The 12,200-nt window shown below is 62.6% G+C and overlaps 1 protein-coding gene across 1 annotated transcript in view; it reads left to right on the top strand.

Moving 5' to 3' along the window:
• The window catches only part of CCDC85C (coiled-coil domain containing 85C), an 82,642-nt gene extending 70,866 nt beyond the window's left edge, over nt 1-11,776 (top strand). The window contains exons 3-6 of the mRNA XM_029239289.1: nt 1,755-1,862; nt 6,566-6,661; nt 7,520-7,618; nt 8,543-11,776. Of these exons, the coding sequence (XP_029095122.1) occupies nt 1,755-1,862; nt 6,566-6,661; nt 7,520-7,618; nt 8,543-8,632 (393 nt within the window). The 3' untranslated portion in view covers nt 8,633-11,776. The remainder of the gene's footprint in view (nt 1-1,754; nt 1,863-6,565; nt 6,662-7,519; nt 7,619-8,542) is intronic.
• Nucleotides 11,777-12,200: the final 424 nt, after the last annotated feature.

Genomic DNA, 12,200 nt, shown 5'->3' with positions numbered 1-12,200 from the left:
GGGGGCGGATCCCCGTGGGAGGGTGAACGAGTGCTGGGCGAGGGGCGGCGTCTCTTTCTTGTTGGCACCGTGGCAGAGGCTCGGCTCAGATAGACCCCTGGCTGGGCCAGGGAGGGTCAGTATGCCTTGGGCTCTAACGCCTCAGGTTAACCCGAACAGGCCTTGGTCGGTGCGTGACAGTCCCATTTTAAGATAGAGGACTGTGACCGAGGTCCCCCTGTAAGACCCTGCTGCAACTCAGGGGACCCCACTTCTCTCCCCTTTGTGTCCCTTGGTGACCTTGGCCACACTCAGGTGCTCCCTAGGCCATGGGAACAGTTCTTAGCTAGGCGGCTGGTCTCTACTCTCCTCGGGCAGTCAGGAGCCTGGGGTGGGGATGGGATGGGAGTGGGGTAATGAGGGGAGTGACTGCCTTTCTCCTGTTCCCCTGGGCCGCCTCCACTCCTGTCCTACAGATACTTACAGGGCACTGCTGTGTGTGCCCAAGCCCTTGAGACCTGGGGCGTCTGACCTGGGTCTGATGGGGGCGGGAAGGCAGAACCCAGGGAGTTGATGAGGCTGGAGGCCCCGTGAGAAATGGGGGCCTGGGTCCAGCGGCGGCTGGGGGGGGGAGATGGGTGTGTGCGGGGGGCCCCCGGGCAGAGCAGGGGAGTGCTGGAGAGGAGGAGGGGCCCCCAGGAGTGGCTGCCGCCCCGTCTTGCTCCCCCAGCCCTGGCCTCTTCCCCTCCAAGGGTTTGTTTGGGCAACTCAACGGCCTGCTGCTGATTTATGGGATGTTCCGCTGCATTTTATCTGCCCAGAAGTGTTTCCGCAGTTCCTTTGAAGTAGAAGAGGGTGTTGGGGTCAGAAGCGCCACCCCAGGGTTGTAGTGATGCAGAGGGCCCAGAAGCCAAGGTTTCTGCTCAGCGGGACCAGGGGACCTCCGCTGGATTGAGCGTGACCCCTGGGTCCCCCGCCCTCTGGGTCCAGCCCCAGCTTCTGCGCGGCTCTGCTTTGCCCCGAGGGGAACCACCTAAGGCCAAATATGTGCTTGTTCATTCATTACTCACTCATTCATTCAGTAATTCATTCATTCCTGCTTCCCCCTCCTTCTAAGCGTGCCCTGGGCATTCATTAGTCGTGAGCCCGGCTGCGCTGGTACCTGTGGATACAGAGGGTGAGGCCCAGGGCTCACACTTACGAGCTTCTTTCTGACGGCGGAGGCTCACGGGCAGCGTGTCAGAGTGCTGTGCAGGCTCACACCTTGGGCAGCCCCAGCCCCGTGGAGGCGGGAGGACTTCCCCGAGCACGTGGGCCCCAGGGGCTGCAGAGGCCGTTCCCCAGGCCATTCGGGGGCCGAGTGCAGGGTGCTGGAGCAGAGGAACGAGGGGGGCGGGGCGGGGCGAGCCACGCTCCCATTCACTCACCTGTTCATTCAGCCATTCAACAAACGTTTATAAAATACACAGCAGGGAGTGAAACGAAGCCCCTGGCCTCGTGGCTCTGACACTTGAACAGAGAGATGGATGTCAAAGGCTACTGGTGACAGTGGCAGTGAGATAAAATTGGGGTGGGGGCGGAGGGAGGGTGCACAGGCCGGGCCTCCAGGCAGGTGTGAGGAACAGAGCGGAGGGAACCCATGGAGGGACCCCTGCCTGGACCGGGCAGGGGTGTCTCGTCCAGCGGTCCAAGGACCTGACGGGAGCATCCTCGGCCCCCTCAGCCCAGCCCCTCACCCCTCACGTCTAACCCCTCTCCCCTTCTCTCTCACTCAGCAGGCAGGCTCTGGAGAGTTCCGGACACTGCGGAAAGGCTTCTCCCTGTACCACTCGGAGTCCCAGCTCTCCAGCCTGCCGCCCTCCTACCAGGATGCCCTGCAGAATGTAAGTGTCCCTCTCCCAAGAGCCCCAGTGTTCCCATGTGGACCGCCCACCTCCGGAAGTGGAGGGGTGAGGCTCAGACCGGCTGGTGACCTGCCCAGGGCACGAGGATGGTCCACGGCTGAGCTGGGATTGGGATCCTCAGCTTCTGCCCGAGCTGCTTCCAGGGCAAGGCTTGGACGGCGCCTGGGCTCCGACCCTTGACCCTCCACCCTCGACCCTTAGAACCTTGTAAGGGCCCGGCGCGGTGGTGAGAGGTGGAGGCCCAACTTGGGATACCGTTGCCGGCAGTGCAGGCTGGGGCAGAGGCCACGTGGCCCAGCCGCCGTCTGTCTGTGCAACTCGTCCGCCTCTGTCACTCCTTGGACACAGCAGGGAGTGGCTGCCCTGTGTGTACGTGACGGCGACTACCCCAGACTTTATAACGGAGGTGGGGGAGGAGCTCAAGTTTATGACCGTGGGCTTCCGTTATCACCGGGGCGCCTCCAAGGTGATCCTGGCTTCTCGCCTGGGCTCTGACCTGCCCTGGGTGGGACAGGGAGGGCAGCGTGCAGCCAGCTCCCTGGGATGTGCATGCCCGGCTCAGGACTGCTCCCTGTGGGTGAATGTGCCCGTCATCCCCCTGTGACCGAGGGATGTATTCTTGTTTTCAGAATACGCAGATCTACAGAAGGAGAAAGAACGTTAGTGGTTGCCAGGGGCTGGCAGGAGGCGGGAGGAGGTGATGAAAACGTTCTGTTGGATGACTGTACAAATCTGTGAATGTGCAAAAACTACCTCCCGAGAAGCACGCGTCCGCGTGAGCTCTGTAGATGTTTATTGAGGATCTGCTACATGCAGGGCTGTGCTGGGCGCTCTCCACACATAGCAGCCCTGCAGCAAGGCAGGGACTTGGTGAGAAGTCCCCGCGGAACAGACGAGAAACCGAGCTGGCCTGAGGTCACTGGCAAGGTGGGCCTGGACTCTCCCCCAGGGTCCCAGCCCGGCCAGCAAGGGCAGCCCCAGGTTCCTCCCTGGGCCTCTGCGCGGGCGGGAACAGGCTGATGCTGCCGCTGGCTGCTGGCCGAGCGCTCTGCCGTTTCTCTTCTGAGGCCCTCGCACCTTCCCCAGGAATGTAGCTGCTGACGCTGTGCAGGCTGCAAAGCCTGCTGATGACAGACAGTCCAAATATTTATCCAGGAGCCCCGTGGCTGAATGAGGCTCCATGATGAAGGGCTCTCAAAGCCCAGCACTGCGTTGCCCCCACAGGAGTGGCTCCCCCAGCTCTTCATACCCTCTGCCCTCTGTTCATTCTGATTGACTGTGGGAATCCTAACAGCTAACGGGACTGGGCACTGAAGACTTCTTGGTGAGCTGCAAACTGTAAAGTGCTGTGCAAGCCTGGCTGGCTCCTAGGACGTGCAGATGGGAGCAGAGGGAGCTCACTCCCCGAGGCTGAGCCCCTGAGGCCTCGACACTGCTAGCGGAGGGCATGAGTCTTCCGGAAGGCTTACTGGAGGAGGCCTTAGGAGGGGCTCCCTGTGCCTTCTTTAGGCTGCCTGCATGCCATGGGTTGTCACCCCCTTTGGAGGGAAGGAAGCTGAGGCCCACTGGGGTGGGGTGGGGTGGGATGGGACGGTTTGCCAGGGTCGCATGGCTAGTGTGTGCCAGCACCAGGCCAAGGTGGGCTTGGAGGCCAGGGGCCAGCGTGCAGCACGAGGCCGCGGGCAGGTTCCTGGGGCAGACGGAGAGGGTGATGGTGTCTTGTGGGAGGGGCAGCCACAAAGGCTGCTGAGGAGGCAGTAGAGGGGCCAGAGCTGAGGTGGAAGCTCAGAGGCCAGGCCCCTTGGGGTGTTTATAGGGCGCTGAGCCCTTGCTGGGCCCTGGAGGGCCCGTGGGTCCACAGGGAGAGGAGGTTTGTGTGGGGGGACCCCCTGTGCTCTGATGCTGCCGGGGGCCTCGTCTCTTCCACAGCTAGGTGTGGGCACATCTTCTGTGAGGCTACCTGCACGTCCACATGTCAGAGAATCCCGGGGTGAAGCAGGTGACCCTGTGGGGTGGGGAAACCTCCTCCCTGCCCAACTGGATGTCCCCACCCTCCCCGACCCCATCCCTCCCCACTTCTCCCACCCACTGCCTGTCAGCGGAGCGAGCAACGGAGGTTGTACCCATCAGGGTCTGAGAGGAGGAGGCTTTTGACAGCTCCCTCGGGGAAACTGGTTTCCCTACTTTTTTTTGGTCAGTTGACTATTTTTAAGTGTCCATTTCAGTGGATTTTAGAATCTTCACAGATTTGTGCAGTCATCACAGCAGAACATTTTCATCACCCTGGAAAGAAACCCCGTGCTCCTTAGCAATCCCTCCCTGCAACCCCCCGCCCCCAGCCCCTTGGCAACCACTAATCTACTTTCTGCCTCTCCACATTTGCCTTTTCTGGATATTTCATATAAACCGGAATCATAAAATATGCCATTCTTTGTGACTGGCTTCTTTCACTTGCACCGCATTTCTGAGATTCATCCACATTGTAGCGTGTGTCAGACCTTCAGTGCTTTTTATTGTCAAATTTTATTGTCCACGTAAATTTGGGCAGAGTTTTATGTGCAACAGCTGTGTGGGTGCCTCACATCGAGTGTCGTTCATCAGTTGCCGTGCATTGGTTTGTTTCCATTTTCTGCCTGTTGTGACTCGTGCTTCTCTGAACACCCCTGCACGGGCACGTGTATGGACGCCTGTGTTCAGTGCTCTTGGGAGCACCTCCCCGCTTTTGGCTCCAGCGCTGGAGTCCCACAGACCCGGGGTGGAGGCTCGGCCCCCTCGTTTACTAGCTCTGTGGCCTTGGCAAGTCGTGCAGCCTCTCCTTACTCATCTGTAAAGTGGGAGCATAGAAAGACAGCGTCTGCGCAGAGGGTTGCAGTCGGCACTCCGTGGGCTGCTCTGCTCCGAGTGGGCTCTTAGGAAGTCGCGGGGAGGCATCACCGGGCTTTCCAGGCTGTGGTCCTCCCGCCATGGCAGGCCTGCAGGGGTGAGCTGGGTTTGGGAAATGCTCTAAAGGTCGCAGTCCTGACTGCCGTCCGGTGGTGGCTTCAGTCGCAGGAAGCCGCGGCTACGCTCTCGTTAGCACCTGCCGTCCGCTCGGTGGGGTGGCCCAGGAAGGGGTTGGATTGCACGGCCTACCCCGGCCACTGCTGGCCTTTGCTTCAGAATCGGCCCCCTTACAGTGTGGGCGGTCAGGGAGCCCCAGGCGCAGACAGGACCTGAGGCCAGAGGAGCCCAGGGCCAGGCGCCTTCCTGGGCTGTACTTGTGTGCGGTCGCCCCCTGCTGGCCTTTAGTGGGGAGGGCAGCCTTCTGCCTCAGGGTGCGCACCTCTGTGTGTGTGACCCGCCCCCCACCTGTCTCCCTGAAGCCGCTTTGGTTTCCCCCGCATGACACACCCGGCCGGGCAGCCTGGGCCAGAGTTAGGGAAACAGCATCCCAGGCTCTCCATACAGCCTGGGACACAGGGACCCTAGCTGTCGTGCAGACAAGGAAACCGAGGTGCAGAGTGGGTCGGGCCTGCCTGGAGAACCCTGCCCAAGCCCAGCTCTGCCGGACATCAAGGCTGTGGGGTCTGGCCTCTGCCTGGAGCCAAGAGCAGGGCGAGCCTGCGAGGCCCTGGGATCAGGTCCAGGCCACGCGGGCCGGTGGGGAGAAAGAAGGCAGAGGGTGGCTGCTGGTGGTGGAAGATTCCAGGCCCCGAGGGTCCCCGCACAGCGTGGCCTGGCTGGGCAGGGTCCCAGGGCGATGACCTCATCAGCCGAGCTCACTGAGTTGGCCTGGTCCCTGGAGGGGTCATCGGGGGCCACCGATGGAGAAGGAAACCAAGACTCAGAGACAGGAAGGATGCCCAAGGACGCCAGGGTCTCCCCTTCACGCACTCCCTGGGGTGTTCTTGGTGTTTAATCTCTGCCTTCCAGCATCTGCCGGTTCCCCTCAGGTTCCCTCCCAGCGTCTCCTGACCTCCCGGCTCCTGCTGCCCCGCGGTTGCATCGGCCTCCTTGTGTGTGGGCTCCTTCTGTGCGGCCCTGATCCCTTCTTGACCTTGCTCTGGGGCCGGGGTCCCCACTGCAGCCCCAGCCAAAAGCCCTGCCTTCCGCCCCATGGACACCTGGCCAGAAGGAGCTGGCCAGCCGGGGAGAAGCCGGGCAGACAGACACTCGGCTTCCGACACGGGCGGGCAGAGGGCCAGGGAGTGGGTCCCTTCCTCTCCCGGCCTGCCTCCCGGCCCCTCAGGCTGATGTGGGTGGTGGGCACATGGTTGCCAATTAGGGTGTTGGCAGAACGAGGTGGCACTGTTCCTGGGTGGCCGGACAGAACTGGGAGGGTCAGGGCTGGAAGCCCCAGGAACGCCCTGGGGGGTGGAGGCCGGGGAAGGAGAGAGGCCTTAGGAGGCAGGCCGCCTGGGGCTGGAGCCCAGGTCCTTCGCATCTTCCCGGGTGACCGGCAAAACAGACAGCAGACATTCCCTGTGGGCTGTTTAGAGGAGCCTGCGGGATGTGTGTGGGGAGTCCCGATGCTGCCCCCCTGCCTCACGCCCAGCCTCCTCTCCCCCGTCACCTCCACCCCCATTTCCTCCCGCCTGGGCCCTGGCCCCGCAGACGCAGTGCCCTCTCCCAGCTGCTGGCACACCTGTGGCTGCCACCTGGGAGCCAGCCAGGGCGAGCTGAGACGCACTTCCTTCCCACAGGGCCCGGCCTGCACGGTTCCCGAGCTGTCCCCGCCGCCCTCGGGCGGCTACAGCTCTGCGGGACAGAAGCCCGAGGCTGTCGTACACGCGATGAAGGTGAGGGCCAGGCCCTGCCGCTCCCTTGGGGGCCCCCAGATCCTGCTGCACTTCAGGAGCCTGTGACCTTGGACCCCATGTTTGCCCTCTCTGAGCCTGGGGGCAGCTGAGCGGCAGGGCAGGGACTTTGGTCTCTGGGTGGCCGTGGCTGCCTGGAGCACCGTGGTGTGGGGATTCCGCGGGGTGCTGGGTAGCGGCCAGGGAAGCTGAGGCCTGGGGGAGGTGGGGGGAGGGCTGGCACTCCTCAGGGTCGGGGATGGGGGTTGGGGGGTGAGGCTCAGGTCTCCCAGGCCCACTGCCCTCCTGTGCCCTGCTCAGGAACTCCGGGTGTGCCCTGCGGTGCATCTCCCACCACGGCATCCCCATCCCTTCACGTGTATGCGCGCCGTGGACGCAGCGCACGGTCCCCCGGGTGTGAGGCCCGGCACGGCTGCACAGACACGGCACACTTGCGCCTGTGCGGGCGGTGACCGGGACACACCCATGATGTGCGTGAGCCGGGCCGCCCTGAGGCCCAAGTGGGGGTCCGGGGTCGGAGTGAGTCCCCCCGTGTGAGAGTGGTCCCCACCCCACCTGTCCTCCCTGCTCCCGCGTGACCTGTCTTCTGCTCTGCCCCCGATGCTGACGCGGGGTGCTGCTTCCCTCGTGCAGCGTCCTCGGTGTCGCTGTACCGCGGGGAGAGGATGCGAAGCGGGGAAGGACCACCTGGCCCTTAGGCCTCTTCATGCCCCTGTTCCCTGCACACCACCCCTCCGTCCCGGGACCCCACGGCTCCCCTTTGCAGCCGGGGCTCAGGGCGACCTGCCTGAGGCCTGCCCGGTGGCTTCCGCCCCTGACCCTGGGTCCTGTCCCCTTCAGGTCCTAGAGGTACATGAGAACCTGGACCGGCAGCTCCAGGACAGCTGTGAGGAGGACCTGAGTGAGAAGGAGAAGGCCATCGTCCGAGAGATGTGCAACGTGAGCCTCCTGGGGCCCGGGCCGGGGGTGACCTGGGCGGGGGGTGGGGTGGGGCGGGCCCTGTGCGGCCATTACTCTCCCAGGAGGGGCCGGTGACCTGGGGGCTGGGAGCAGGTGCTGGGGCTTCGGGAGCCCTGGCCTCTCTTTGTCCGCTTGACTTCCTCCCCCCTCCCGCCTCCCTTCCCTCTTCCCTTCCCCTCCCCTCCCCCTTTCCTTTTCCTCCCCTCCCTCTCTCTCCTTTCCCCTCCTTCTTTCCTTCCCCCCTTCCCTCCCCAAGAACAGGGTCCCTGATCTCTGGTCTTGCTCGCCCCATTTATCCTGACCCTTGGCCCCTGTCCCCTGATGTCTGTCTGGCTCCCAGCCTCCCAGCATGCTGGTGCCCCTGCTGGCTGCCAGCGCACAGGTGCTGTTCACGGGGGTGCAGGCGGAACCCTCCATTCTGCAGGACGCCCCACCCTGGAGCTAGCTGCCTTGGCTTTTGGAAGCTGGGCTTCTCTGGGTCTTTGGGGAGGCAGAGCGTCATCCCCCGACCTGCCTGGCCAATACGCGTGGTCTCCTTGGACTCGTGAGGGAGCCAGCAGGGAAGGTGGATCACGGGGCTGCACCTGGGCCTCGCTTGGGGTGAGGTGTCCCGAATCCCCCTCCTCTGCTGCCTCCTGGGTCTGTAGGCCCCACTGGACAGCCGCGAGGCCAAGTCTGCCCCCAGATGTGACCTGCTCGGGGTGGGAGGTGTGGTTGTGAAGGGTAGACATGCAAAGACGTACTCTGAGGGTCTCTGGGCCTCACGCGGCCTCCGTGTCCCCTCCTGGCCCCATGGCTCTCGGGACGCAGGTGATTCTGAAGAGCGATGGGGCAGTCTGTGCGCACAGGCCCCTGGGCAGGCTTGGGATGGGCCCTCCACTCACAGCTCGCCCCTCCCCACAGGTGGTCTGGAGAAAACTGGGAGATGCCGCCAGCTCCAAGCCCTCCATCCGGCAGCACCTGTCTGGAAACCAGTTCAAAGGGCCTTTGTAGGGCCGTTCCCCCGTGGACGTGGACTGGCCCTGCCTGGGGTCCCCAGACGTGGGCAGGCCCTCGCGCCGAGCCACTGTCTTCTTTTTCCGTGGTGAATTGTACATAGGACGCTGCCTGCTGTGGCCTGGCTGCCGGGGGTGCGACTCCATTTCCCACCTCTCACACACCAGCAAACCGGGAAGTCTGTTCCCCGCAGCAGAGCGGCCTGGACAACCTCCTTCCTGCTCTGGGGCCCGGGCTCTGGGCTCCATTGGCGAGAGGCTGAGGCTGCTCAGAGATGTCCGGCCCAGGAACCGTGCCGGGCTGTGCCCAGCCTTGGTGGAGGGGCACCTCATCAAGACCTCCATCCCCGGCTGCCACCTGTGCTGGACAGAGGCCGCTGGCAGCTGGACTGATGCATGGGGCACCACTTCTGACCCGCCTGCTGTGGCCTGAACACTGGCTCCATAAGCACTGGGTCCCCAGAGTCGTGGACGAGGAAACTCACCCGCGGCCCTTCCTCTGGCCCCAGGGCCCAGCCTCCCCGCTGCCGGCTCTGCTTGTTTTTAGAGTTCACGCCCCTACCCCTGGCCACACACTCTGCAGTGTCCCCTCACCCTGTCCTCGGCTGTGCCCTATCCCTTTGGGTCCCTCCTGCCCAGGGCCCGAGGCACCTCCGTTTCTGTGCTTCGCATCACGGGCTGTGTGGAGTCTCTGGGCTGGGCCTCCCTCTCTGCATGGGTGGCACTGGGCCGTGGCCGGGCCTCTGCTCAGGAACGGTTGCCCCCGGAGCTTGGACCCCTCTTGGATCACTGTGGACGGAGTCGCGTGGCCGTAGGTGAAGGGAGTTCTGCCCTCCTTGGGAGGAGCCCTGCTTGGCTCTGTTTTCATTTTCCTGTGTGACCCTCAGCAAGTCACTCAGCCTCTCTGGGCCCCTGGTCGGGAAAGGAGGGCTCAGAGGTTCGAGGCCATCAGCTCTAGTCAGCCTGTGTCCTCACAGCACGCGAGCCAACGGGGTCCTCCTGCTGGAGAGGCGGCTGGTGGGTGGGCTGGGAGGGGCGGAGGCCCCAGCTGAGTTCCGCTGCCTTGCTGCCTCCTCTCGGTGGACGGTCACCTCCCTTCCTGAGCCTCAGAGTCCTCCCCTGCAGAGTGGGCAGCCTAAGGTCCTCCTTGCAGGGCTCTGGGGATCAAGTAAGACCTTCAGTGTAAAAGGATCGTGTATAAACTGTAAAGCGAGACATGTAAATTTTAAAGTTTGTGTGCGAGGGCAGTGAGGCCCCGAGGGCGTAAGTGATCAGTGGCGTATCACAAACGAGATCCCAGAGCCTGGGGGGTGGGGACAGGCCGCTGTTGTAACCAGCCCCCGTCCACCTGCTGTCCGCAGTTCCTCCCCCATCGCTGGACTCCAGTGGTCATTAGAGCTCTGTGCGCGGGCGAGCGAAGAGCCCGAGAGGCTGGCTTGGCATCGGACAGGCCTCATCCGAGGCTCGCACGAGGGATGGGGACCAGGTGAGGGGACGGACGAGGCTGCCCCGTCCCTCTCCCCAGCGGGGACGCTGAGCCGTCCCCATCGCCTGTCTGCCATCGGCACCCTTGGGTCGACACTCAGGGGAAAGGCCCGCGGCCCTCACTGTGCCCGAGGAGTGCTGAACGGGTGCCGGTGACGGCGTCGGGCACGGTCCTCTTGCCCTGGGTGTTACGGGAAGCTATGGGCTCTCTGGAAGGAGCTGGTCCCTAGGTCATGTGGTGAGTTCCCTGTCACTAGGGGTGTGCACTTGGAGCTGGGTGAACATCCTTGGTCACGTTCTGGGTGACTTCTGCCCGGGTGGGCAGTCAGCTGGAGGGCAGAGGCCCCCTCCCGGGTCTCGGAGTCCAAAGAACCATGGAGCAGCTCGAGGGGGGCCTGGGTCTCTTGGGTGGGAGCCACATCTGAGAACCCGTGTGTCACGTCTGGGTCAGGCTGGCTTGGCCACCACTGAAAATAAGCAATAAGTCAGGTGTCCTGGTGACTGCAGGTCTCCTGCAAACTGACCCAGGGAAGAACAGCCTCCAAGGGACCTTTCCCTGCCAGAGGGAGGTGACCCTGTCCCCTAGTGCTGCGGTGGCGTCCGGGGAGTGGGTCAGGCGTTCCCTCCAGAAGCAGCCTCCCGCCCGCCATGAAGGCAGCACCAGCCGGTGCCGACGTCTCCTTCCTGCCCCTGCCTGTGTCCCGGAGCCAGCACTGCATGGGAATGGCTTTTGAGGACAGAATCGTACCTGTGACGGCATCTCTTTTAACGTAAGCTGTCGAAAAGCCTGCAGCGCCTCTGCGCGCCCCATGCCGGCCTGGGGCCCAGCTGCAGCGGGAGCCCACGGCTGGGAGGAGGGTCCTGGGGGCCAGCTCGGGGTGAGTCCCTGCTCTGCCACTAGCAGGGAGTGTGCAGGGGGTGACACTGGCCAACCTCCCATCTGGAGCCTCGGCTCAGAGAGCTCGTGGTGGGGTGTTGCTGAACCTGATGTCCTTTCATAAACACACTGTTTCTAGCGCCCGAAGCCCCGTGTGACACCTGTGCTGTGGCTTCCTTTCCCACTGTGATGGATGTCACCCTTCCAGCCTCATCCCAGGTGGCCAAGCCCATCCTGGAGTCGGAATCCACTGAGCACATTTTTATCCAAAAGTTATTAGCCACACATCAGTGTTGTTTAAAGAGAAAAAAGTGACCTTTTTTTTTTTCTTGAAAACTTGAGAGGAAACAATACATACTACTGACTTTTTTTTTTTTTTAAGAAACAAAGGAAATGCATGACTGCAGAGCGGGAGAGGTGTATATTTTTCATAACGTGGGGGAAGTACTTGTGCTGCTCTCTGGGAATGGGCGGACCGCCTGGCCCCTGGCCCCAGGCCGGCAGCCGCACTCGTATCTACCTTCTGTCGGATGTGACCGCCCGAGTACTGGGGCCGCCCCCTCCCCAGCTCTGGGCAGAGCTGGGAGCCCTGGACTCCTGTGCCCGTTTCTACCTTCTATTGAACCACTCTGATTTGGGGAGAGAAAAAAAAAATTAATTAGAACTTTTTGATAGTGTGGTAAAAACATTGATTTGAACTATTTTAGTAAAAGGAGTAACAGAGAAGATTGTGATAGTGTATACTTTGCGCTAGATAAATAAAGGCTCTTTGCAAGCCTCCGTGGTGGGTACGCAGTGCTCATTTGTTTTGGGTGGTGGGGCCCCTCAGGGTGGATGGTGGGGGCCGCTGACTGCTGCTCCATGGCCTCTAGTCATAGGCCAGAAATGCAAAGCATTTCAAATCCAAACCCTGGTCTAACCCAGGACCCTGTCTATTGGAGGGACACTGACAGTTCCAAACCAGCTTGAAATTCAACTGCTTCCTCCCAAGAAAGTCCATGCAGGCACTGGACGTGGGAGGCTGCCCCATGAGGGTACTGCCCGGGGAGGGGCTTGGGTCTGGCCGGTGGCCAGGCCTCTCCTGGGCAGCGTTCCTCCACTGCCTGCTGCTTGGCCCCCAGGGTCCAGAAGAAGATCTGCTTCTGGGCTGCAAACCCAGGGGCTGCTAAGGCTTGGAGCCCCACCTCGTGCCCGTAACAAACAA

This window comes from Monodon monoceros, unplaced genomic scaffold (genome assembly GCF_005190385.1).
Source record: "Monodon monoceros isolate NGI ecotype Baffin Bay Population unplaced genomic scaffold, NGI_Narwhal_1 Super_Scaffold_21, whole genome shotgun sequence".
NCBI classification, from domain to species: domain Eukaryota; kingdom Metazoa; phylum Chordata; class Mammalia; order Artiodactyla; family Monodontidae; genus Monodon; species Monodon monoceros.
The sequence above is the reverse complement of the archived record's forward strand: the minus strand, read 5'-3'. Positions and strand labels throughout refer to the sequence as shown.